The 26,955-nt window shown below is 36.0% G+C and overlaps 1 protein-coding gene across 1 annotated transcript in view; it reads left to right on the top strand.

The window, feature by feature from the left end:
- The window catches only part of NHLRC2 (NHL repeat containing 2), a 59,197-nt gene that overhangs the window by 20,135 nt on the left and 12,107 nt on the right, over positions 1–26,955 (top strand). Inside the window, exons 5-6 of the mRNA XM_007173118.2 lie at positions 5,284–5,413; positions 23,999–24,098. Coding sequence (XP_007173180.2) covers positions 5,284–5,413; positions 23,999–24,098 — 230 coding nt within the window. The remainder of the gene's footprint in view (positions 1–5,283; positions 5,414–23,998; positions 24,099–26,955) is intronic.

Here is a 26,955-nt window from a genome sequence, read left to right as displayed (position 1 = left end):
AAGTTGTTATTTCTATTTGGAAAATAAGTAAGTTCATCTAACCCATTCTGTCTGAACATATATGTACTACATATTGTACCTAAGTACATTTAGGTACTTGCTTTTCTCGCTATTTCTCTCTCTTGATATTTTTGCCCATTTATATTACAAAATCATCAACTAATATATATATAATAGGAAAAAACATATGTAGAACATTTAATAGTAACCACTGTAATGTAAATCTCCATGAGGGCATGACATTTGTTTTCTTTACTACTGAAATCCTAAGCACCTAAAACAGTGCCTAGCCCACAGTAGGTGTTTATTAGATATTTGTTGAATGAATTTATGAGCAAATAACATCTGTTGAACGAAGCATTTTCTAAAGCATAAATTCCTCTTAACATGAAAAGATGTTACATGAGAAAAGTATTTTGTGGATTTATAAATTAAAGCAGACTTATTTTTTGAAAGTCTTGCTAATATATTTTAATATGCTAATATTATTGTGAACACACTAGTGGGGGGATGTGTGTGCGGTATTTCTAAACTTATTTGACCAAGGAGCCCTTTTTAGGCAGAACTTTTCATAGGACTAATAGCTTAATGTTGTATACTCTGGGAAAAGTGCTTTATGTTACTAACTCCTTAGAGGTCAGTATTTCTTTATCATTATCTTTTTGGGGTTCTATGCTTCTAAAATTCACCATAGTGTCATAGATATCTAACAGGATATTGAAGTAGTAAGATATGTAGCCCACAACATACAGGGAGTACTCGTCCTTTTTTGATTTTATGTTATTTCTCTTGCCTTAGGACTTAGTGGGTTTTGGAGTATTGACTGCATTTCAAATACTTTTTAAGTAGCATAATCATCATAACAAATATAGGTTACTCGAAGTCATTTTTATGACTTAGTTTAGTGTCTGCAAAAATGGAAATGAGAGAACTATGATTTCTTCCTTTTGTTTTAAAAGTATAAAATATTTATTGTATTTTACATTTGTTTAAAATCTCCGTTGCAGAGGGTTGATCATACTCCTACATTCACAGCTCATGAACATCATTGTTCCATGCCGACCTGTCTCTTGTTAGATTAACTTATTTATTAATTTGTAAATTCCTCTTCATCTGCATTCCCATTTCCCCTGCCATTCCCTGTACATAAGTACTCCTATAGGCAGCCCTTCTGATATGTTTAATTCACATCTTCTTATTTATCTGTGACCTTGTAAAACATGTAGTATTTTTTGTGTGTGTGTTTTTAACAACTTTATTGTGATATATTTTACATAGTACAAAGGTCACCCATTTCATGAATACAATTCAGGAATTTTTAGTAAATTTAACAAGTTGTGTAACCATCACCATAAATCATTTTTAGAACATTTTCATCCTCCTAGGAAGAACCCTCATGCCTGATTACAGTTAATCCCCGTTCCCACCCCCAGCCCTAATCTACTTTTTGTCTCTGTAAATTTGCCTCTTTGAACATTTCATATACACAGAATCATACAATATATGGTCTTATGTGTCTGGCTTCTTTCATTCTGTGTAATGTTTTTGAGGTTCATTGATGATGTAACATGTCAGTAATTAATTCCTTTGTATTGCTGGATAGCATTCTATTGCATGTATAAACCACATGTTATCCGTTTACCAGTTGGTGGACATTTAAGGTGTTTTCCAATTTTTGGCTATTTATAAATAATTCACATATTAGTTTTGTGTGGACATACATTTTTATTTCTCTTGGGTAGGTGTTGTAAATACTGGAAGTGTTGATTCGTATGTTTTATATTTTGTGTTTAACTTTTTGAGAACGTGCTAAACCACAGTGGTTGCATCATTTTACATTTCTATCTGCAATATATGTGGGTTCCAATTTCTCCATATCTTCACCATTACTTACCATTTTCCATTTTCTTTTTTTTTTTTTTTTTTTTTCATTTTCCATTTTTAAATTTCTAGGCATTCTACTAGGTGTGAAGCAGCCTATCATTGTGGTTTGGAATATGTATTTCTCTAATGAGGAATGATGTTGAGCATCTTTTCCTACGTATATGGACCATTTGTTTATCTTCTTTTGAGAAGTGTCTATGCAGATTCTTTGACAATTTTTTATTGGGTTTTTTGTGTTTTTTATTATGGAGTTGTAAGAGTTCTTTATATATTCTAGATGCAAATTCCTTATCAGATATATGATTTTCAGTACTTTCCCACATTCTGTGAGTTGTCTTTTCACCTTTTTTTTTTCCGTACACACACACTGTATTTTATTTTTACAAGAGATAAATAAACTGACACCAAGCATTGTAAATGGATGACCACAACAAAAGCAACAATGATTGCAATTACCAAACACGAAACACACTCATACTTTGTCATAATATTGACATTAAGTCTAGTAATCCTCCACTGTAACAGCTCCTTTACTTTCCAGTGATAATTGATTTGTATATTTTTTGCCTCTGAGTCCTTGTGGGATTTTTTTTTTTTATTCAAAGAGAAAGTCACAAAAATTATAATCATCCTCCTCAGTTCACTCAGTCCCATGTAATTAATTTTTTTCTTCTTCTTGATCTTTTGTTAGCACTTTTATGAATTCATCAGTTTTCCATTAGAGTTCTGAAAATGCTTATTCATTCAGTTCAGCAGTACAGTCAGTTACCAGAAGCCTGTACTTGTCAGAGTCTTTTCCATGAATTCCTTGAAGATGAAACCCTTTTATAGGAACATTTTTGCAAAACCATCAGAGTACACCCGGAACTGTCTGTAAATGACAAAAGACTTAAAAATGACCACGGTTAAAGATTTGATGAAAGTTCATAATAATGCAATTGACAAGGAAATTTAGTTATTTCTGAGATATACATTTTAAAGTAATAACTAGAATTATGACCTATAACATTATACCAGAACATAAGATTTTTAGAAATTTCATGTAATGTCTGAAACATTTATATTAACATATTTCCATACAAATAACCCAAAGAAAGTTTAGTATTAGTTGTTTTTTTTGTTTGTTTGTTTTGTACTGCAGGTTCTTATCAGTCATCAATTTTATACACATCAGTGTTTACATGTCACTTGATTTTCTAAAAAGCATCAAATCAATCAGGGGAGAAAGGAAAGTCATTTCTGCACATTGTGCTTGAACAACTAAATACCAACATGGGGAAAAAATAAACATGACCCCTACTTCACACACCATATACAAACATCAATTCAAGATGCATCACAGACCTAAATGTAAATGCTAAAACTATGAAGCTTTTACAAGAAAACATGAGAATATCCTTGTGACTTGCATGTAGGCAAGGGTTTCTCAAAGACAGGACACAGAAACAATAATCAAAAGAAAAAAACTATAAATTCAGATTTATCTAAATATAAAACTTCTATTAAACTTCACTGTTAAAGTGAAAAACCACAGGCTGTCAGAAAATAGTCACAAAAATTCACAAAAACACATCTATGAAGGGGGTTAGTATCCATGAAATATAAAGGCTTCTACAACTGAAAAATGAGAAGGCAAACCAGTGAAAAATGAGCCAAAGATTTGAATATTTTTCAAAAGAAGATATAAGAATGACCACAAGCACATAGAAAAGTGATCAACATCATGAGCTGAGAAGGAAATGTACGTTCAAACCACAATGAAATACCACTGTATATCCAGTATAATGGTTAAAATTAAAAAGACTGACAATACCATAGGTTGGCAAGGATGTGGAGCAGTTTGAACTCTTATACATCATTGGTGGGAATAGAAAATGATAGAGCACTGGAGAAAACCTTTTGGGAGTTTTTTAAATCAAACTAATCATATACTTGCCCTATAACATAGCAGCTACAGTCCTCTGTGTGTACCCAAGAGAAGTGAAAGCATGTCCACAAAAAGGCTTACACAAGAATATTAATAGCAACTCTATTTGAAGGCCCCCAAACTGGAAATTAGCCCAGCTGTCTGTCAGTAAGAAAATAAATAAATGAACTGTGATGTATTCCTTATATGGAATACTGCTCAGCAATAAAAAGGAACATGAATAAATCTCAAACATGTTAAATGAAAGAAGCTTCACACAAAAGAGTTAATTACTGTATGATTCCATTTATCTGAAATCCTAGAAGAGTTACAACTAATCTGTGATGGAAAAAAAAAAATTAACACTGTTTGCCACTGGGGTCAAGAAGGACTGTAAAGAGGTATGAGGGAACTTTCTGGAGTGAAGGTAACATTCTGTATCTTTATATAAGTTGGGGCCACACAGGTTTATGCATTTTTGAGAATTTATCAGGTGATACACTTAAGATTTGTGCATTTCGTTATAAGTTTTGCCTCAAAAAAGGAAAAAGATCTGAAAAAATATGGAACTCTAGTTAATGACAAGCCTACTGAAATATTTAGGGACAGTGTACTAATGTTTATGATTTACTTTGAAATGCATCAAAAAATGTAAATGAATTGAAGGATTGATAGCTGGATGAGATATGTGATAAAGCAAGTCAGTGAACTGTTGATATATGGATGTTTGGTGCAGTATTCTTTCAGCTTTCTCTGTGTTTGAAAATTTTCATGATAAAATGTTGAAAGTGTCTCAGGAGATGAAACCAGAGCATCTTTTTTCAGTAGAATGCATTGATTTTTTGGTTTATGAAGCAGAGGCAATATAACGTAGTAAAGCTAGAACTGGTTCAAATCCAAGATCCTTGACTTACTAGCTGTGGGATCTTGGGATCTTAGTTAATGATCTGTGCCTCAGTTTCCTCTAAAGTAATCAAAATCACAGTCATAGGGTTATTAAGATGGATGGATGGATGATACTTGGATTAGTTCTTACCACATATTAAGCTCCATATGTGTCAATTACTAGCCAAGCATAATTGAAATACATTTAATTTTAAGAAGCAAGTGTTTTCCTTGATTCTGCTTTAAATTTTCAAATTTCACCTGCTTTTAAAATATTTTATAGTTGAGATGAGATCAACAGCAGTTCTGGTAGAGGCATGATGAGGGAGGGGAGTAAGAGGAAAGTGGGGGAATGGACGGATGGAGAAATGAAAAGGACTGAGTTTTATGCATTTCTATAACAAGGTCACCATGTACTTGATTACACTTTTTTTAAAGCTTTTTTTTTTTTAAGTATGTTGCACATTTTTTTTTTAACACACTAAAAACCACTCGGTTTTATTAATTAACATATAATAAGTTCATATATACTGTAAATAAAGTACATGTTTTCTGTATGTTCTACTGGAAATAGATGCATTGCATAAAACCTGTATTAATGTCTATAGATTGACCTAGAAGCTGAGACGGTGAGCACTGTAGCTGGCATTGGAATTCAAGGTACAGATAAAGAAGGTGGAGCTAAAGGAGAAGAACAGCCCATTAGTTCTCCTTGGGATGTAGTTTTTGGAAGGTCAGGTATGTAAACTTTTGATATTAAATATAAGTAAATTTTGCTAAGTAAAAGTAAGATTTTTAAGATATTATGGGAACGTTCATTTGGATTAATTCTTTTACTAGTTATTTTATGCTTTTATACCAATGACTTGGGATTTGTTAATTGCATAAAAACAAAGCCAGCAGTAATATATAGAAGATAGAGTAAATATATCATATATATAACATGTAACATTACATACATATTATATTTTATACACAAGATAGGGTATGTATTTCTCTAATGTTAAAGAATTTCATCTTAGTTGCAGCTTCCAATTAAGATAGTTCTGAATATTCTGAAATTGGAAGGATTATAGTTTCAGAATTTCAAAAGATTATTCACGCACTATACTGTTTAACAATGTCCTTTTTATTTACCGTCATGTGAAAAATCAAGAAATGACAACGGGTTTTTTTTTAGATTATCAATAAAATTTTTATTTAATTATTATAGCTTCTTTTGAGTAGTTAAAAAAAAACTTTACCTATATACAATGGAATATTACTCAGCCATAAAAAAGAATGAAATCTTGCCATTTGTGACAACATGAATGGACCTAGAGGGTGAGAAAGACAAATACTGTATAATTTCACCTATATGTGGAATCCAGAAACAACTGAGCAAACATAACAAAACAGAAACAGAGTCATAGATACAGACAACAAACAGGGAAGGGGATGGTGGGGATGAGTGAAATAAGTGAGGAAAATTGAGGTACAAATTTCCAGTTACAAAAGAAATGAGTCACAGGGATGCAATGTACAACATGAGGAATATAGTCAATAATAATACAATATCTTTGGTAACTAGACTACGGTGATCATTTTGCAGTGTATAGAAATATCAAATCACTACATTGTGTACCAGGAGCTATCATAGAGTTGTAGTCGATTATACTTCAAAAAACAAACAAACGTATAGAGAAAGAGATCAGATTTGTGGTCACCAGAGGCAGGGGTGGGGGATTTGGAGGAAGGCGGTCAAAAGGTACAAAATTCCAGTTATGAGATACTTAAGAAGTAGGGCTGTAATGTACAACATGATTAATATAACTAACAATGCTGTATGTGTGTATGAAAGTTAAGATGAGTAAATCCTAAGAGTTCTCATCACAAGGAAAAAAATTGTTTTTTCTTTTCTTTCTTAATCTATATGAGGTGATGGATATTCACTAAACTTAATGTAATTATTTCATGATGTATGTGAGTCAGATCATTATGTTGTACATCTTAAACTTATACAGTGCTATATATATGTCAATTATATAAATAAAACTGAAAGAAAAAGATAAAATTAAAAAATAAAACTTAATTTAAAAAGTAAAAACTTTATCCTACTGAATTACTCAGATAATTGAAAATGAGATTTGCCTTATTTTTACAATCTTTATTACCTATATATTACTTGACTAAAAGATAATTCAGGAGCGCTAGTACTCTTATTTTTCACTGGCCCTCAGCGTTGCTGACATGGTTATCTACATGTTTAAAACCAGAGTAACGAAGAAAGAAATTTAGTAGAATATATTGAAAATGGAACTTGGAGCTAAATGGTTTGTATGATTTTAATATATTTATAGAGTGACTTAAGCACCATCTTAGTTGGATGATTTTACATTTGAGATAATTTTTTAATGATGCCAATTTGGTTATAATTCAAAGACCTTAATTTTTTCATTGTGATTAACTTTTTTTTTTCTTTTTTAATTTATTTTTGGCTGTGTTGGGTCTTCGTTTCTGTGCAAGGGCTTTCTCTAGTTGTGGCGAGCGGGGGCCACTCTTCATCGCGGTGCGCGGGCCTCTCACTATCGCAGCCTCTCTTGTTGTGGAGCACAGGCTCCAGACGCGCAGGCTCAGTAATTGTGGTTCACGGGCCTAGTTGCTCCGCGGCATGTGGGATCCCCCCAGACCAGGGCTCGAACCCGTGTTCCCTGCATTGGCAGGCAGATTCTCAACCACTGTGCCACCAGGGAAGCCCTGTAATTAACTTTTTATAAACCTTTTAATATTTATAAAGTAACTGAATGAACTTCTGGTACTACCTGCACTTAATATATGTAACTTAGGTATTTTGTGTAAGTTAGTTTTGAAAATTCCATTTTTGGAATTTGGTGCCCTGACAATGAAGAGTTGTGTTAGTGGCTCACAGTGGGGAGGGGTTGAGAAGGTAGAGGGAGCAGTGTGTCTCAAAAGCAATCAGGGGCTTCCCTGGTGGCGCAGTCGTTGAGAATCTGCCTGCTAATGCAGGGGACACGGGTTCGAGCCCTGGTCTGGGAAGATCCCACATGCCACAGAGCAGCTGGGCCCGTGAGCCACAACTACTGAGCCTGCGCGTCTGGAGCCTGTGCCCCGCAACGGGAGGGGCCACGATAGTGAGAGGCCCGCGCACCGCGATGAAGAGCGGTCCCTGCACCGCGATGAAGAGTGGCCCCCACTTGCCGTAACTAGAGAAAGCCCTCGCACGAACTGAAGACCCAACACAGCCAAAAATAAATAAATAAATAAATAAAGTAGCTATAAAAAAAAATTAAAAAAAAAAAGCAATCAGTAAGGGGACATATTATATGTAGAGATTTTAAAAACAATAAGAAAACCAATTACACCTCGATCTTCTTTTTATCACCATGTGCCAGCAATTCTAAATAATTTCAGGGTTAAAACTACTCATCCCCATCAGGACTTAACTGGTCTTGCCTCCCTGCTTTTGGTACACACCTGAGCTATTTGAACATAATCTTATAGATGGAAAAACAGTCTGAAATATATCTGTTAGTAAAATAGTCAAAGTGGATGAGAACTGTTATTTTGGTATGTTATTACCTTCCCTCAAGGAAAAAACAATTCTCTTAATATGTAAGCCCCCAGTGATTTATAGTTAATAGTCCATATAGCAATTCAGTTATTGATATTTATATTTTACATCTTACAGCCTGTATTTACTGTCAGTAATTGCCACAGTAAAGCTTCATAAGAAATCATCCCCAAACTCATATAAACCTAAACCTTTATTTCTCACTTACATACAGGGTTGCAGTTCAGTTGATCAAGGCTGAACCTGGGCTTGGTTCCAGACTGGTTTTTGGGTCCAGATCTGCTCCATTTGTTTCTCCTTTTCCTTGAGCCAGTAGCTGACTGAGGTATATTCTTTTGGCAAAAGGCAGGAGCACAGGAGAGTAAGCCCAGTTACACACATGTAAAGCCTTTGCTCATGTCATATCTGCTTACCTACTGTCATTAAAGCAAGTCACATAGCTAAGCTCAAAGTTATGGGGCAGGGATATGCACTTTGCCTACAATGAGGCAATGGCAAGGGTGTGGTTGTATTATTACCACAGAGGAATAAAGACTTGAGACCAGTAATTCAATCTGTTACATGTTTCAGAATTTACATTGCTTAAAAACAGGGTGTACTTTACCGGATGCTTTACTAAGTTGGATTTATTTAATAGAGTACTTACATATTTTTATAGGCTAAAAATTTTTCAGTCATACTTTATGGCATGGAATTTCTGGTTGTTTATCTCGTATTGAGAGTGTACCCAAATTGCTTTCCAAGGAAAATATTGGCTCTGTTGACAAGTACTCCCTCAGCTTCCAACTGGAGTGATGTGCTGAGGCTTGTGTCTTTATTAAGCTCAGCTTTTAGGAAAGGAAGTGAATCCTACCTTAGCTCAATAGATCATTAAAAGCATATGGTTCCACATTTAACTTACAGTTTAAATTAGCTTCACTCCAGGTACTTGGCAAGAGGAGTAATCTTGAATGCACTTAAATAAGCTCAACACCTTTCAAAATGCTAAGAGAAAATGGTTTTCAAATACTGTATGAAGGACCTATAATCACAATGACTACAAAAGTTTTTAACCTTGAGTTATATACCCAAGGCATTCATGGTTAGATTTTGCGAAGTACTTAAATTTCCCAGAAATTCTATTTGAGGTTTGGGGGAATTGGTCAGATTCTCATCAGAGTTTCAAAGTGGTGTGTTACCCCAAAACATTTTAAGAGCCACTGCTTTAAATCACTCTGAAGTCTAATCCTGGATTAATGCATATTGTCAGAGTATGGGGAAATTGGATTATAGAATAATTGCTCTCCTTACAATTGTTTTTACTAAACTATATTTTGATATCATGTCATTCATTTAAAAATATCTTAACACATCAACATATCTTACATTCATTTATATGTGTATATGTTTCATATTATATATTTCATCAAAACACAGTCCTATGGGACTTCTGAACTGTTTTTACTATAAGGGTTTGCTGCTAATTTCAGTTATTATCTTATAAATAACCTCTGATTATCTACCAGAGAATTTTTCTGTGTTACAGATAATTATGTTTTTTTCTAAGTATCAAGTTTGTTTTTAAGCTCCTGGATAATTTGAATATCATAACTGATTATGTTTGCATTGTTATATTGATTCCTAGGAAACTTGGAGACAGATTTGTCTCTAGCAAAGTGTAATGGAAACATGACATTCATTTTTTAATATTACTTGGCTGCATCTTTCCTTTCTACTCTATTTACCTATTGCTTCAATTTTCTAATTTTAAATTTATTTATCTTACTAGGGTTTATTTCCTTGTAACTACCTGAATACTTTGTGAAATAAAAGTAGAAGTACATAAATCCAGTAGAATAATTTACTGAACTGATTGGGTATGATAATTGATCCATGTGGAAAAAAGAATCTGTTAATCATAAAAGTAAAAATGCGTTAAGAACTATAAATGTACATTTATAAAATGTACATTTTTAAACCAGTCTTTTGATGTTTAAGTGTGTCTTTTCTGACAGTCTTATACCAATCACAATGTTTTGTTTTGGTTTCCTTAAAATGTGATGAGTTTTTAAAACACCTGCAAAGAAAACAGGGCTGAAATTTTTAAAACCTGTTCTTTCCAATTGTCTTTCCACATCTTATTCACTAATAATTTGACTTTGCTACTTGCCTTTATTGTCTTTCCAAAGTATTAACTTTGTTTTCAGAGGGAAAACTTCATTCCAATTCATTCATATTGAATTGGTTTGAATATATTTAAATTATGTAATTGTACAACTGGTTTAAGCAGATGTGGGATTAAATGCAACTTGAAGGGGACTATGGTTAAGAAAAATTGTTCTTGTAAGCACTTAAATTCTTTAATACTTTAAGAATTATATAGAATATTTCTGAAATTCTGCCATAGTTAGGAATATGAGAAAGGATGGAATTATCAGAAGGAAAACATGAAAAATAGATAAGGTATTGTGGTATCTTCATATATTAAGCTGTTCTGCAGTGCAAACAATGGACCACAGCTACACCTGACAGCATGGAGAAGTATCAGGAAATCTGTTGAGTGGAAAAGCACCTTTTATAGAATGTTCAGTAGCAAGCAAGACTAACTATACATTGAGAGATCCATTCAGACATGGTAAAATTTTTAAATCAAAGAAGATAATGAAAAACAAATTTTTAGACTGGTAGTTCCTTCTGGGAAGAGGAGGAGGATATGCTCACAGAGGGATGCAGAAGTTTTCAAATAATCTTCCCTTTTCTTGAGTTGGTGTTGTGCACATGGATGTTTAGTTATTATTTAAACTTTATGTAGAACAGTTATCCATTCATATGCATATTTAAGTAAAAATTAAACCTTAAAAGGAAAGAAAATAGATCAGATAAAGAGAGTGAAAAATAACAGACAATATACAGTTGAATATATACCCCACCAAGATAATGAACAGCGTACTTCAAAAAGAGATTAGGGAAAGGGACTTGAAATACCTCTGATTATTTTAAATATATATGTAATATGTAAATGTGTGTGTGTTTGTATTTTAAATAGTACCTGAATATTTAACCTAATTATGCCATTACAGTGATAAAAGCATGGAAATAATTCACATAAATTGATTTTTACAAAAAATCACTTTACAAAAGTTATTTTCATCTTTGTCCATTTTTGAATATCACTCTAAATATGGTCAAAACTTTATAATGCACTAAAAATAATTTAAAATAACTCCAATAAATTCATTTTTTCACCAGAAACATTGCCATGTTTCTACAATGCATATCAAGTCTGTGCTGTCTCCACTCATGCCAGACAATAACCCAAGAATTTTTTTTATTGTAAAGGTCAGAACCCCTGCTAGTCTCTAAGTACTTCAGACTTCACCTGATTTTAAAATCATTTACAGAAAGGTTAGTATGCCCAAATCCCATTAACCTTCCTTGGCCCTTTAATCAGCATTTCCCTAGATAGAAATTTAGTTGTACTTATTTGACCTTTAATGATTGAAATCCAACTATTTAGTATGCTTGTCTGGTAATCTACAGCTTAGATAATATGCTTCTCTGACTTCCATTAATATGCTCTAAATAAAATACATTTATCCTCTTATCAGGTGATACAAAATTTTTTTGAGGAATAAATTTTATATAATGTGACTAGTGTGTTTTTATTTTAACAAAATAAAAACAGTTGTAGTATTTTTATATCTGAATAACTATTATCACACTGACTTGGTGTTTATAAGGTTTTTTTTCAGTCCAAATGATGAGGTAATAATTTACAGAAAGTAACATTTACCCTTAATAGGTGTAAGTTCTATTATGAAGACTCTTTATAACCATTGCTACAATCAAGATATAGAATATTTCCATCACCCCAAAAAGTTCTCTCATGACTCTGTTCAGTCTCCCTCCCTCCCTCTCTACCACCCACTCTACCCACTCCATCCACTGGCAACAATGATTTCTTGTTCCTCAGTATAGTTTTGTATGTCTGGTTTCTTTCAGTTACCATAATCTTTTGCGATTCATCCATGTTCTTGCATGTATCAGTAGTTCTTTTTTATTGTTGAGTAGTATTCCATTGTACAGCTGTACCACAATTTATTAATTCACCAGTTGGTAAGCATTTCAGCTGTCTCTGGTTTATGGCAATTATGATTAAAGCCTCTATAAACGTTTGTGTACAGGTTTTTATGTGGACATATATTTTCTCTTGGGCATAATGCCTAGGAATGAAATTGCTAGATCATATGATAAGTGTATGTGTAATTTTATAAGAAACTGCCAAACTGTTTCCCAAAGTTGGTGTTTTCTTAAAAATCCCGTGTCTGGCTGGAATAATTTTGCTTTTGCGTGAAGAACTAACTTTAACATTTCTTGTAGCACATGTCTGCTAACAATGATTTCTCTTGGCCCTTTCTTTGGAGGGGGAGGGTCTGAAAAAGTAATTAGCATTCATTTTTGAAAGCTATTTTTACTCCATAAATAAGTCTGGATTGGCTTTTTTTTTTTTCTTTGATATTTTAAAGATGTCATTCCACTGTGTTATAGCTTACATAGTATAAACAAGCAGTCTGATTTAATTCTTTTCCTAGTTCCTTAGTATAAAAAATGTGTTTTTTCCTCTGGCTGCCTTCAAGATTTTCTCTTTGGTTTTCAGCAGTTTGATTGATATGTCTAGGAGTTATCCTGCTTAGGATTCTTTTTTTTTTTTTTTAAAGGTTGCACCAGTTATATCACTTTAATTTTTATTTATTTATTTATGGCTGTGTTGGGTCTTCGTTTCTGTGCGAGGGCTCTCTCTAGTTGTGGCAAGTGGGGGCCACTCTTCATCGCGGTGCGTGGGCCTCTTATTATCGCGGCCTCTCTTGTTGCGGAGCACAGGCTCCAGACGCGCAGGCTCAGTAATTGTGGCTCACGGGCCTAGTTGCTCCGCGGCATGTGGGATCTTCCCAGACCAGGGCTCGAGCCCGTGTCCCCTGGATTGGCAGGCAGATTCTCCACCACTGCGCCACCAGGGAAGCCCCTGCTTAGGATTCTTGATGTCCTTCGTTATTTGGAAAAATTCTCAACCATTATCTTCTCAAATAGTTTTTCTGCTCCTTTCTCTTCTTTCTGGGATTTCAGTTACTCATATGTTAGATTCTAATATTATATTCAACAACTTTTACATATTATGGTTTTGGGTCTTTTTAAATTTTCACCCTTTTTTCTCTTTGTGTTTCAGTGTGCATGATTTCTGTTGATTTATCTTTAGGGTCATTGATTGTTTCCTCAGCTGTGTCTAGTCACTGATGAGCTTGTTGAAGGAATTTTTCATTTCTGATATTATTCTTTCTCTAATAGTATTTCCATTTTATTATTTCTTAGAGATTTCATCTATCTGCTCAAATTCCCCATCTATTTAGGTATGTTGGCCATCTTTTTCTCTAGATTCTTTACCATAGTAAGCATAGTGATTTCAAAGTCTATGTCATAGATCTAAATTTCAGGTCATCTCTGAGTCTGTTTCTGTTGATTGCTTTGTCTCTTGAAAATGGTTTTTTGTTTGTTTTTTAATTTTGTTTTGCTTACATTTATGTGCGTCTTCTCATTTTTTGTTAAATTCCAGTCATGCGTGGAACTATAGAGGCTGAGATCAATAGTATTTGTCATTAATATGGGAGGTTGAGTCAATTTAGTCAGAAGCTGGCCTGGATCTGGATTTTATTATTGCTGTGAGTTCTGTCAAATCACCATAGCTTTCACAGCCCTCTAGCAGTGGGCTGTTGCCTAAGCCTGGGGGGCTAGATGCTAGGGACTTTTTCTTAGTGTTAGTACTCCACCGTCAGCTTTCAGTCAGCCAGCACAGATCCCCGAGGGATAGACTGCTGCTGTCTTTCCGTACTAGGTTGCACTGGGGCTAAGGGAGAGTTCTCTGTTGTTCTGGTGAGCCTCAGTCTTAGGGAGGCACTGTGTGCCTGGGCCTCCATGAAACGAGGTGGAGAGCTTAGAGCTTTTTCAGTGATTCTGTTCCTTCTCTCTCTGGCAGCTAAACTCTGTCTTATATCTGTGAGTGGTTTTGAAGCGTTTCCTGCTTCTCTCCCAGCAGTGGGCAATCTCTACTTGGTGTCTGGGGTCTTTGGCCAAAGACATTTCCTTGCCCCTCCCCCAGAGGTAGAGAGATTTTTTTTTTTTTTCCTCTCCCCCTCCTCCAGTTATAATTAGTCTTTTCCTGTGCCCTGGCAGTGGCAGACTTTGTTGCTTTTTCCTGGTGGATTAAGGCTTTGCTTTACAGGGGAGATTTAGAAGCTGTGCAGAAAAAACCATTTACACTAATGGATGATTTCACAGATGCCATTAAGAGGGTTCCAGTCAGTGGGATCTATTTTGGTCATAGTTGCTTAAAATAACACAGAATTTTTTAAAGCTGGACTGCAGGTAATTTTTATATTCATATTTCATTTGCTGATTTTGTTCCTGTTTTCTGAAACTATTTCACTAATCTTTCTTGATAATTGATAATTATGAGGGATTTTGCCTTTAAAAATACTTAACTCCCAAAACCTTTTTAGCTATTGGCATTGTCCTTTTTTTATTTTTAATTTGTGACTGCTGTAGGTCAATGATTCTAAGGAGACTTTTTTTTTTTAAATAAATTTATTTTATTTATTTATTTTTGGCTGCGTTGGGTCCTCTGCTGCATGCAGGCTTTCTCTAGTTGCGGCGAGCGGGGGCTACTCTTTGTTGCAGTACAGGGGCTTCTCCTTGTGGTGGCTTCTCTTGTTGCAGAGAACGGGCTCTAGGCACATGGGCTTCATTAGTTGTGGCTCACGGGCTTAGTTGCTCCACAGCATGTGGGATCTTCCTGAACCTGGGATCGAACCTGTGTCCCCTGCATTGGCAGGCGGATTCTTAACCACTGCGCCACAAGGGAAGTCCCAAGTGCACTCTTAATTTAAGGTTGAAATGTTCATGATTGCCACATTCTTGTTAGAAGGAACTAATACCCATACTTGGTGATACAACTATATACTTTTTTTTTTAAAGCTGAGGGGAAAGTCAAGAGGCTTCTTCCCAACAGGATGGAAATTTTATTTTTTATTTTATTTTATTTTACTTATTTATTTTTGGTTGCGTTGGGTCTTCGTTGCTGTGTGCAGGCTTTCTCTAGTTGCGGCGAGCGGGGGCTACTCTTTGTTGTGGTGTGCGGGCTTCTCATTGTGGTGGCTTCTCTTGTTGCAGAGCACAGGCTCTAGGCACACAGGCTTCCGTAGTTGTGGCACGCAGGTTCTAGAGCGCAGGCTCAGTAGTTGTGGTGCACAGGCTTAGTTGCTCCATGGCATGTGGGATCTTCCCAGACTAGGGATCGAACCCATGTCCCCTGCATTGGCAGGAGGATTCTTAACCACTGCACCACCAGAGAAGTCCCACAACTATATACTTTAGATTTAAAAATCCAGGATGAACAGTATAAACATGATTCTTTTTTTTTTTTTTAAACATCTTTATTGAAGTATAATTGCCTTACAATAGTGTGTTAGCTTCTGCTTTATAACAAAGTGAATCAGTTATACATATACAATATGTTCCCATTTCTCTTCCCTCTTGCATCTCCCTCCCTCCCACCCTCCCCATCCCACCCCTCTAGGTGGTCACAAAGCACTGAGCTGATCTCCCTGTGCTGTGCGGCTGCTTCCCACTAGTTATCTATTTTACATTTGGTAGTGTATATATGTCCATGACACTCTCTTACCCTGTCACATCTCACCCCACCCCCTCCCCATATCCTCAAGTCCATTCTCTAGTAGGTCTGTGTCTTTATTCCCATCTTGCCACTAGGTTCTTCATGGCCTTTTTTTTTTTTTTCCCCTTAGATTCCGTATATATGTGTTAGCATACTGTATTTGTTTTTCTCTTTCTGACTTACTTCACTCTGTATGACAGACTCTAACTCCATCCACCTCATTACAAATACCTCCATTTCATTTCTTTTTATGGCTGAGCAATATTCCATTGTATATATGTGCCACATCTTCTTCATCCATTCATCTGTCGATGGACATTTAGGTTGCTTCCATGTCCTGGCTATTGTAAATAGAGCTGCAGTGAACATTGTGGTACATGACTCTTTTTGACCTATGGTTTTCTCAGGGTATATGCCCAGTAGTGGGATTGCTGGGTCGTATGGTAGTTCTATTTGTAGTTTTTTAAGGAACCTCCATACTGTTCTCCATAGTGGCTGTATCAATTTACATTCCCACCAACAGTGCAAGAGTGTTCCCTTTCCTCCACACCCTCTCCAGCATTTATTGTTTCTAGATTTTTTGATGATGGCCATTCTGACCGGTGTGAGATGATATCTCATTGTAGTTTTGATTTGCATTTCTCTAATGATTAATGATGTTGAGCATTCTTTCATGTGTCTGTAGGCCATCTGTATATCTTCTTTGGAGAAATGTCTATTTAGATCTTCTGCCCATTTTTGGATTGGGTTGTTCGTTTTTTTGTTATTGAGCTGCATGAGCTGCTTGTAAATCTTGGAGATTAATCCTTTGTCAGTTGCTTCATTTGCAAGTATTTTCTCCCATTCTGAGGGTTGTCTTTTGGTCTTGTTTATGGTTTCCTTTGCTGTGCAAAAGCTTTTAAGTTTCATTAGGTCCCATTTGTTTATTTGTGTTCTTATTTCCATTTCTCTGGGAGCTGGGTCAAAAAGAATCTTGCTGTGATGTATGTCATAGAGTGTTCTGCCTATGTTTTCCTCTAAGAGTTTGATAGTGTCTGCCCTTACACTTAGGTCTTTAATCCATTTTGAGTTTATTTTTGTGCATGGTGTCAGGGAGTGTTCTAATTTCATACTTTTACATGTTCCTGTCCAATTTTCCTAGCACCACTTATTGAAGAGGCTGTCTTTTCTCCACTGTATATGCTTGCCTCCTTTATCAAAGATAAGTTGACCATATGTGTGTGGGTTTATCTCTGGGCTTTCTATCCTGTTCCATTGATCTATATTTCTATTTTTGTGCCAGTACCAAACTGTCTTGATTACTGAAGCTTTGTAATATAGTCTGAAGTCAGGGAGCCTGATTCCCCCAGCTCCATTTTTCGTTCTCAAGATGGCTTTGGCTATTCGGGGTCTTTTGTGTTTCCATACAAATTGTGAAATTTTTTGTTCTAGTTCTGTGAAAAATGCCAGTGGTAGTTTGATAGGGATTGCATTGAATCTGTAGATTGCTTTGGGAAGTAGAGTCATTTTCACAATGTTGATTCTTCCAATCCAGGAACATGGTATATCTCTCCATCTATTTGTATCATCTTTAATTTCTTTCATCAGTGTCTTATAATTTTCTGCATACAGGTCTTTTGTCTCCTTAGGTAGGTTTATTCCTAGATATTTTATTCTTTTTGTTGCAATGGTAAATGGGAGTGTTTTCTTAATTTCACTTTCAGATTTTTCATCATTAGTGTATAGAAATGCAAGAGATTTCTGTGCATTAATTTTGTATCCTGCTACTTTACCAAATTCATTGATTAGCTCTAGGAGTTTTCTGGTAGCATCTTTAGGATTCTCTGTGTATAGTATCATGTCATCTGCAAATAGTGACAGCTTTACTTCTTCTTTTCCGATTTGGATTCCTTTTATTTCTTTGTCTTCTCTGATTGCTGTGGCTAGGACTTCCAGAACTATGTTGAATAATAGTGGTGAGAGTGGGCAACCTTGTCTTGTTCCTGATCTTAGTGGAAATGGTTTCAGTTTTTCACCATTGAGGACAATGTTGGCTGTGGGTTTGTCATATATGGCCTTTATTATGTTGAGGAAAGTTCCCTCTATGCCTACTTTCTGCAGGGCTTTTATCATAAATGGGTGTTGAATTTTGTCGAAAGCTTTCTCTGCATCTATTGAGATGATCATATGGTTTTTCTCCTTCAATTTGTTAATATGGTGTATCACATTGATTGATTTGCATATATTGAAGAATCCTTGCATTCCTGGGATAAACCCCACTTGATCATGGTGTATGATCCTTTTAATGTGCTGTTGGATTCTGTTTGCTAGTATTTTGTTGAGGATTTTTGCATCTATGTTCATCAGTGATATTGGCCTGTAGTTTTCTTTCTTTGTGACATCTTTGTCTGGTTTTGGTATCAGGGTGATGGTGGCCTCGTAGAATGAGTTTGGGAGTGTTCCTCCCTCTGCAATATTTTGGAAGAGTTTGAGAAGGATAGGTGTTAGCTCTTCTCTAAATGTTTGATAGAATTCACCTGTGAAGCCATCTGGTCCTGGGCTTTTGTTTGTTGGAAGGTTTTTAATCACAGTTTCAATTTCAGTGCTTGTGATTGGTCTGTTCATATTTTCTGTTTCTTCCTGGTTCAGTCTCGGCAGTTTGTGCATTTCTAAGAATCTGTCCATTTCTTCCAGGTTGTCCATTTTATTGGCATAGAGTTGCTTGTAGTAATCTCTCATGATCTTTTGTATTTCTGCAGTGTCAGTGGTTACTTCTCCTTTTTCATTTCTAATTCTATTGATCTGGGTCTTCTCCCTTTTTTTCTTGATGAGTCTGGCTAATGGTTTATCAATTTTGTTTATCTTCTCAAAGAACCAGCTTTTAGTTTCATTGATTTTTGCTATTGTTTCCTTCATTTCTTTTTCATTTATTTCTGACCTGATCTTTATAATTTCTTTCCTTCTGCTGGCTTTGGGGTTTTTTTGTTCTTCTTTCTCTAATTGCTTTAGGTGCAAGGTTAGGTTGTTTATTCGAGATGTTTCCTGTTTCTTGAGGTAGGCTTGTATTGCTATAAACTTCCCTCTTAGCACTGCTTTTGCTGCGTCCCATAGGTTTTGGGTCGTCGTGTCTCCGTTGTCATTTGTTTCTAGGTATTTTTTGATTTCCCCTTTGATTTCTTCAGTAATCCCTTCGTTATTAAGTAATGTATTGTGTAGCCTCCATGTGTTTGTATTTTTTACAGATCTTTTCCTGTAATTGATATCTAGTCTCATAGCGTTGTGGTCGGAAAAGATACTTGATACGATTTCAATTTTCTTAAATTTACCAAGGCTTGATTTGTGACCCAAGATATGATCTATCCTGGAGAATGTTCCATGAGCACTTGAGAAAAATGTGTATTCTGTTGTTTTGGGGTGGAATGTCCTATAAATATCAATTAAGTCCATATTGTTTAATGTATCATTTAAAGCTTGTGTTTCCTTATTTATTTTCATTTTGGATGATCTGTCCATTGGTGAAAGTGGGGTGTTAAAGTCCCCTACTATGATTGTGTTGCTGTCAATTTCCCCTTTTATGGCTGTTAGTATTTGCCTTATGTATTGAGGTGCTCCTATGTTGGGTGCATAAATATTTACAATTGTTATACCTTCCTCTTGGATCGATCCCTTGATCATTATATAGTGTCCTTCTTTGTCTCTTGTAATAGTCTTTATTTTAAAGTCTATTTTGTCTGATATGAGAATTGCTACTCCAGCTTTCTTTTGATTTCCATTTGCATGGAATATCTTTTTCCATCCCCTCACTTTCAATCTGTATGTGTCTCTAGGTCTGAAGTGGGTCTCTTGTAGACAGCATATATATGGGTCTTGTTTTTGTATCCATTCAGCCAGCCTGTGTCTTTTGGTGGGAGCATTTAATCCATTTACATTCAAGGTAATTATCGATATGTATGTTCCTATTCCCATTTTCTTAAATGTATTGGGTTTGTTATTGTAGGTGTTTTCCTTCTCTTGTGTTTCTTGCCTAGAGAAGTTCCTTTAGCATTTGTTGTAAAGCTGGTTTGGTGGTGCTGAACTCTCTCAGCTTTTGCTTGTCTGTAAAGGTTTTAATTTCTCCATCGAATCTGAATGAGATCCTTGCTGGGTAGAGTAATCTTGGTTGTAGGTTTTTCTCCTTCATCACTTTAAGTATATCCTGCCACTCCCTTCTGGCTTGCAGAGTTTCTGCTGATAGATCAGATGTTAACCTTATGGGGATTCCCTTGTGTGTTATTTGTTTTTTTTCCCTTGCTGCCTTTAATATGTTTTCCTTATATTTAATTTTTGACAGTTTGATTAATATGTGTCTTGGCGTGTTCCTCCTTGGGTTTATCCTGTATGGGACTCTCTGTGCTTCCAGGACTTGATTAATTATTTCCTTTCCCATATTAGGGAAGTTTTCAACTATAATCTCTTCAAAAATTTTCTCAGTCCCTTTCTTTTTCTCTTCTTCTTCTGGTACCCCTATAATTCGAATGTTGGAGCGTTTAATGTTGTCCCAGAGGTCCCTGAGACTGTCCTCAGTTCTTTTCATTCTTTTTTCTTTATCCTGCTCTGTAGTAGTTATTTCCACCATTTTATCTTCCAGGTCACTTATCCTTTCTTCTGCCTCAGTTATTCTACTATTGATCCCATCTAGAGTATTTTTAATTTCATTTATTGTGTTCTTCATCATTGCTTGGTTCCTCTTTAGTTCTTCTACATCCTTGTTAAATGTTTCTTGCATTTTGTCTATTCTATTTCCAAGATTTTGGATCATCCTTACTATCATTATTCTGAATTCTTTTTCAGGTAGACTACCTATTTCCTCTTCATTTGTTAAGTCCGGTGTGTTTTGAGCCTGCTCCTTCATCTGCTGTGTGTTTTTCTGTCGTCTCATTTTGCCTATCTTACTGTGTTTGGGGTCTCCTTTTCACAGGCTGCAGGTTCGTAGTTCCCGTTGTTTTTGGTATCTGTCCCCAGTGGCTAAGGTTGGTTCAGTGGGTTGTGTAGGCTTCCTGGTGGAGGGAACTAGTGCCTGAGTTCTGGTGGATGAGGCTAGATCTTGTCTTTAAACATGATTCTTATTAGTTTGATAGACATTATAAATGCCAGACTACACCCCCCCCCCATTTTTTTAACTCCCATTTTATTTGCATGAACAAACTCTTCAGCCCTCAGTGAAATGGTTAGGCAGGGTAAAAACTTCTTGAGTGGCAGTTTAGCAAGGAAGTGATGAGCCTGGACTCTGGGGCCAGACCACTTGGGTTCTAATTAGTTTCACATCTTAGTAGTTGTGTGACTTTGGACAAGTTACTCAGCCTCTTGATGCCTCAGTTTCCTCATCTAAATGGGAGATACTAATAATATTACCTCAAATGCTTATTATGAGAATTATGAGAATTAATATATGGAAAGCACCCAGAACAGTGCCTGGCACATAGATAGTACTATATAAGTGTCTGTTGTTATTGTTGTTTGCTACAAGATTCTCATTATAAAAATCTCAAGGAGATGTTGATAAGCTGAACCAAACCGAAAATGGAAAGGCAAGGGACTGGAAAAAATACTTGAAAGAGATTATTTGGCCACAGGCTATTCCAGAGGCTACAAGAAGAGAAGGGCAGAAGGAGTGACCTAGCCACAAATACTGGAGTATAAAGCCTTGGTTACATTTGATCAGATCTCAATTTCTGATCACACATTAAAATGCACTTGGGTAGTTGAATCCAAAGCCAAGTCCATGGGGCAGGGGTGGAAGGGAGGGAAAAGAGAACGGGCCAAGCAGAGTATTGGCCAGAAGAGCACAGGCTCACTTCTGTAGTTCCTTCATTCTGATCAGAACACTAATAATCTGGAATTGGACTCACTAATGGATTATTCTTCCAGGTTTAGCTGTGTGAATACCAACAAATTATTTAACCCCTTTGAATTTCAATTTCTTTATAAAATGGAGATGATAATAATTAGACTTGCTAATGTTGTTAAAGGAAATAATCCATATAAAGTGATTATTAGGTCAGTGCCTTAAACAGGAAATGTTCTGAATGGTTGTCATTTTCACCACCATGCCCCCCGTCGTCATTATCATCCTCATCAACTGGTATGTAGAATCATAAACTCCTGAATCCCGACCTGACACAGCCTCTGCTTCTACACTATTTCTCATACCTCCAGCTTCTAAAGGAAATAAGTACACAGAGACCAAGACCAAACAGATGCTCACACTAATATTACGATGAAGCTTTGGCCTCATAGGTAGACCGTAGTTGAACTAGCCTGGCCTGTTTGGAGAAGTAGATAATGGAGACCTGATTTGGTCTTTCACTCCTGTATATACCAACACAGCTCTTCTTTGGCAAAGTAGAGAGGCTTTAAAGCCATGTCATCTTCTAATGATTATAGTTTTATTTCCAATCTTTATGCTTTTTGCTTCTTTTTCTTCTATGAACTAGGACCTTCATATGATGCTAAATAAGTGTTGATAGCAGATCTCCTTGTCTCATTTCTATTCTCAGGGGGAATGTCTTAGTTCGGGCTGCCATAACAAAATGCCACAGACTGGGTGGCTTAAACAACAGAATTGTATTTTCTCACAGTTCTGGAGGCTAGAAGTCCAAGGTCAAGGTGCCAGCATGATTGGTTTCTGGTGAGAGCTCTCTTCTGGCTTATAGACGGTCACCTTCAACCTTTGTCTTCACATGGCAGGGGCAAAATAAAATAAAAGAATATAATAATGAAAAGCTTTTGATCTAGTTCTAAAGTGATTAAGCAGAGACTGAGTCCCCAGAATATATGGATGCCACTGTCACTTTTAATATAATTTATGTTTATTAAAAATATTTGACTATGAAAAATTAAATGGAAATAAACTACTCTCCTTTAGATTTCATATGATAGCAGTTAACACAGCGAAAGAGGCAGCATGTTAAATAGATTTTCTTGTTGGACTTCCTGGGTTCAGATTCCAGTTCCTTCATTTACTAGCTCTGTGATCCTGGCAAGTTAGCTAACCTGTCTAAGCCTCAGTTTCTTTTGTAAAGGGCCTGTGAGAAGGGCCTTTTGAGAAGATTTAAGTGATAATCTCTGTAAAGTGCTTGGCACAGAGCAACCACAGTTTATTGACCATCAACATTATTTTTGTTAAACAAAATTTAAATTAACAAAATTTAATTTTGTTAAATTAAAAGACACTTGAAAGTAATACAAGGAAGAAAAATTCCTTCTGGACACAACTACTTGAAGTTAAAGAAAGTACAAATAAAATAGCCTTTCCAAGATATTTATTTTAGCATATGTCTGACCAAATTATTTTAGTGAAAATGTCTCAACTACATGTAAAAGTAGCTTCAGAATACAGCTTAATATTTTAAAAATAGAATTAATTTGAGAAACAGAGCCTTGTCACATTGTAATAAGTTGTAATATCAGTCTTAAAAAACAAAATTATTTATTAATTTTAGAAAACAGCTATATTGTACTCTTAGGTTTATTATTACATGTCAACCATATCTTTTTGAAAAAGGTTCACAACAAACAGTAGATTTTTAAAGAGCAGCAGTGATGTGAGTCTAAGTCTAATAGCTAATACTGGGGTAGAAATATACATTTCTTAAACTATAAAAAGATACAGTCCTTTCATGAGAAATTGTTCAAAGAACTATTCCTATATTCCTAAAGCATGTAATTTAGGTACTTGAGTGCCAGAGTTTCTTTGGAGAGTGTGTGTCAACCCATTTCTTCTGTCACATAAAATAAGAAATCAGATGTTTAAAAACATTGTGCCCAGAGATGCAGAGGGACACTTTGCTATTAAGAATACTTCGGATTTCTGTGAATGTAAATTTATAAGTCTAAAGAAGTAAACTTTTCATGAGGAAAATGGAAAAATTTCCAGAACGACTTAAAACATGGCAAATATTTTTACTTTCTTCTATCCGATGATTTATAAACATACTACTGTCTTCCCTTAATTTAAATTTCTGAAAGATTGGGAATGTTTGTATTAACCAGATATATATACATATAGTAATTACTGTTTATTTTCATAAAGGTTCAGAGGTCCAAAGAGATGACATTCTGTGGATAGCCATGGCAGGGACTCATCAGATATGGGCATTCCTGTTGGACTGTGGCAGATTACCAAAGAAAAAGTAAGTGGTAACATCTCTCTTTGGGTACACGGGGCGTTCACAGAATTCCTCTTCCCGAAGTCTCCATCCTCGTCGCTCTCACTGTGCTAGTCAGGATGTGCTGGGCTGCGCTACCATAAGCAGCGGCCCAGGTCCTGGGTGGCTCAGGACGAGGATCGTTTGCTGGGGGACCAGTACGCTGCCCCCCAGGCTGATGCAGCAGCCACCGTCTGGAGCTCTGCCAGCTGTGCTGGCAGAGAGAGACGGAGGTGGTGAGTTGCTCACTGGCTCTGAAAACTTCTCCTCGGAAGTGACACACATCACTTCTACTCACCTTTCATCAGCCCAAGTAAGGCTCGTGACCACACCCAACTTTGGGGAGCTTGGGAAGAGCGGTCCCACCGAGCATCTACAAGGAGAACTGGAAACATCTTTTATTTTCATGCATATTTCTAATATCCCTGATCATTCCTTCAAATATTTGAAGACTGCATAGCAGAGTAGTTAATAGCTCAGGTTTTGTAGTCAGGCCTGAGATTGAGTCCTGGCTTTGCCACTTAGTATCTACATGAGCTTAGGAGAGTCACTTTGACTTTCTAAGCCTCAGTTTCCTTATTTATATCTACCTCAATAGGCTTGTCTTGAGAATTAATGTGTGTGAAGAGCTCAGCCTAGTGCCCGGCATGTACGGTAAATGTTGGTAGCATTGCTGCCGCTGTTAGGGATATAAAGATGGAAAAGTAGTGTCTCTACAGATTTTCTTGTATTTTTTCTATAGAGCCTTTCCTATTCTCCCTAACACCCCAGGCTTTCTCTTTCCCTCCCTTCCCTGCCCTCCCCTCCCCTCCCATCTCTCCCTTCCTCCCTTCTCCCTCCCTCTCACCCCTCTCTCTCTCACCTTCTGTTTTTGGTTGCACTTATTTGTTTACATAACTGTTTTCTCCTAGTAGACTGCCTCTTAAAGGAAAGGACTCTTTCTCATTCACTTTTGTGTCCCCTGTACCTAGCACAGCATCTGACACGATAGGAGCTCAGTAAGGGTCTGCAGAAGAAATAAATGAATGAAAGTCATAGACCATAAAGACTGTCAAACCACCCTAGAAAGTAAGTGCCAGTCACCTCAGTTACTTTTATCAGTAGAAAGGGGCAGTTATATAGATAATCCAAAATATCAGATATTCTAAAGAGTGTATATGTGTGTGTTGCTTTGTATGATGTTTTGCAACATTTAATCATTCATCTAACAAATATTAAGCAAACTAGGCACTATGCTTGGCAGTAGGGATGAAATGATATGTTTACTATATTAAGAATAAAATGAGAAGATGTGGTTACTGTCTCCTCAGTGGGTTTTCAGAGGAAGAATCAGATCAGCAAACAAACAAAAAATAGTTGGGAAGTACAGGTGCTGTGTGCAAAAGGAATCACTGCAGTAGTCCTTTAAATTGAAGTTGTCCCTTACATAAATAAGAGGAACACCTGATATAGATAAGATCTGAGGTATCAAGGAAGGCTTCCTGGAAGATGGTACTAAACTAAAACCTGATAGAGAGTAGGAAGGAGTTCGGAAGAGTAGAGGTTCTCCAGGCAAGAAATGACCCTAGTGATGTCAGTAGCAGCCAGATCATGAAGTGCCTTGTGAGTCTCTTTTAGAGATTTGAAAGTTATTCCGCATACCTTTATAGAAAGTTTTAAGCTGGGAAGTGACATAAGATTTGTGTTTTTGAAAGAACACTGGCAGCATTTGGCATGTGACAGTACTAGAGACAGAGATACAGTGAGGGGGCTGTTGCTGTTATCCAGGCCAGAGATGATAGTCGCCCAAACAGTGACGGGACCAATAACATATAAGATGAGGAAAAAAGGAGTAGCAGAGATGACCAGAATATGCTCTTGTAAGCGATGGCTGTTTTGGACCTAGATGGTCAAGAGTGGACTAAATTTCCACATAAGTAGAGTTGTCACTTGTTCGCAATAGTAAAGTGTCCATTTGGATCACATTGACCTGTATTATAATTTTAAGGACGCTTTATCTTTGTTACTGATCTTCAAGTGGTAATAACTCCTGAGCTTTTAGAAGTTACCGTTTCTCCCCACTCTTTCTACCTTTAATTAAGGGAACTCCTTTTTAAAATTGTTGTAACTCCTTTATTTGTTTGGCATATTCGTGATTACATGTATTTCTCTGAGTAGGTTATCTTTACGAGTTCCTTGAATAATTGGCTGTATTTATACATTTTGTATCCCTTTGCCTCCACTCCCAGCTCCCTACCTAAGTTAGCATTGGGATCATATCAACCAGTAAATGATATGATGGTCATTTTAGACTTTTGCATGTTGTGCCCTATTAGGAAATGATATACATATAGTCTCATTATTTTGCATCTGAAGTCAGCTTCTTCCCTTCCCTCAACCCAGGACATTACCATGTCTTCCTTACAGTTCCTCTGACATAAACTTAGAAACCAAGGTATAAAACTTTCTCTGCATTACAAAAGGAATCATTACGATAGTCCTTTAAATGGAAATTTCCCTAGTGTATATAAGAAATGGATTTGTACAATCGATTAGTTAAAGCAGTGTAATCATCTTATATTATTTTCTTAAAATGAGTACCTGGCTATCTTTCACTAATTATTCTTTTAATTCTTTTTCCTAGTCTCCACTTATATACAAGAAAATAAAACGTTTTTAATGAAAATTTAAGCTTTAAACTATCAAGAGCTAGAAAAGATTACCTAGATCTTTTTAATTCCCTTTCAGAACCTAATGTTGCATGAAGCTAAGAAGAGGTCAGGAAGTAAAAGTGGGATCTAGCTGTACCTATCTCTGATCACTTGGAGGAAGAAAAAAAAAACTATTCCATCAATGATATGAT

Source organism: Balaenoptera acutorostrata, chromosome 16 (assembly GCF_949987535.1).
Source record: "Balaenoptera acutorostrata chromosome 16, mBalAcu1.1, whole genome shotgun sequence".
Lineage (NCBI taxonomy): Eukaryota > Metazoa > Chordata > Mammalia > Artiodactyla > Balaenopteridae > Balaenoptera > Balaenoptera acutorostrata.
This window is presented reverse-complemented; position numbering and strand designations above follow the sequence as displayed.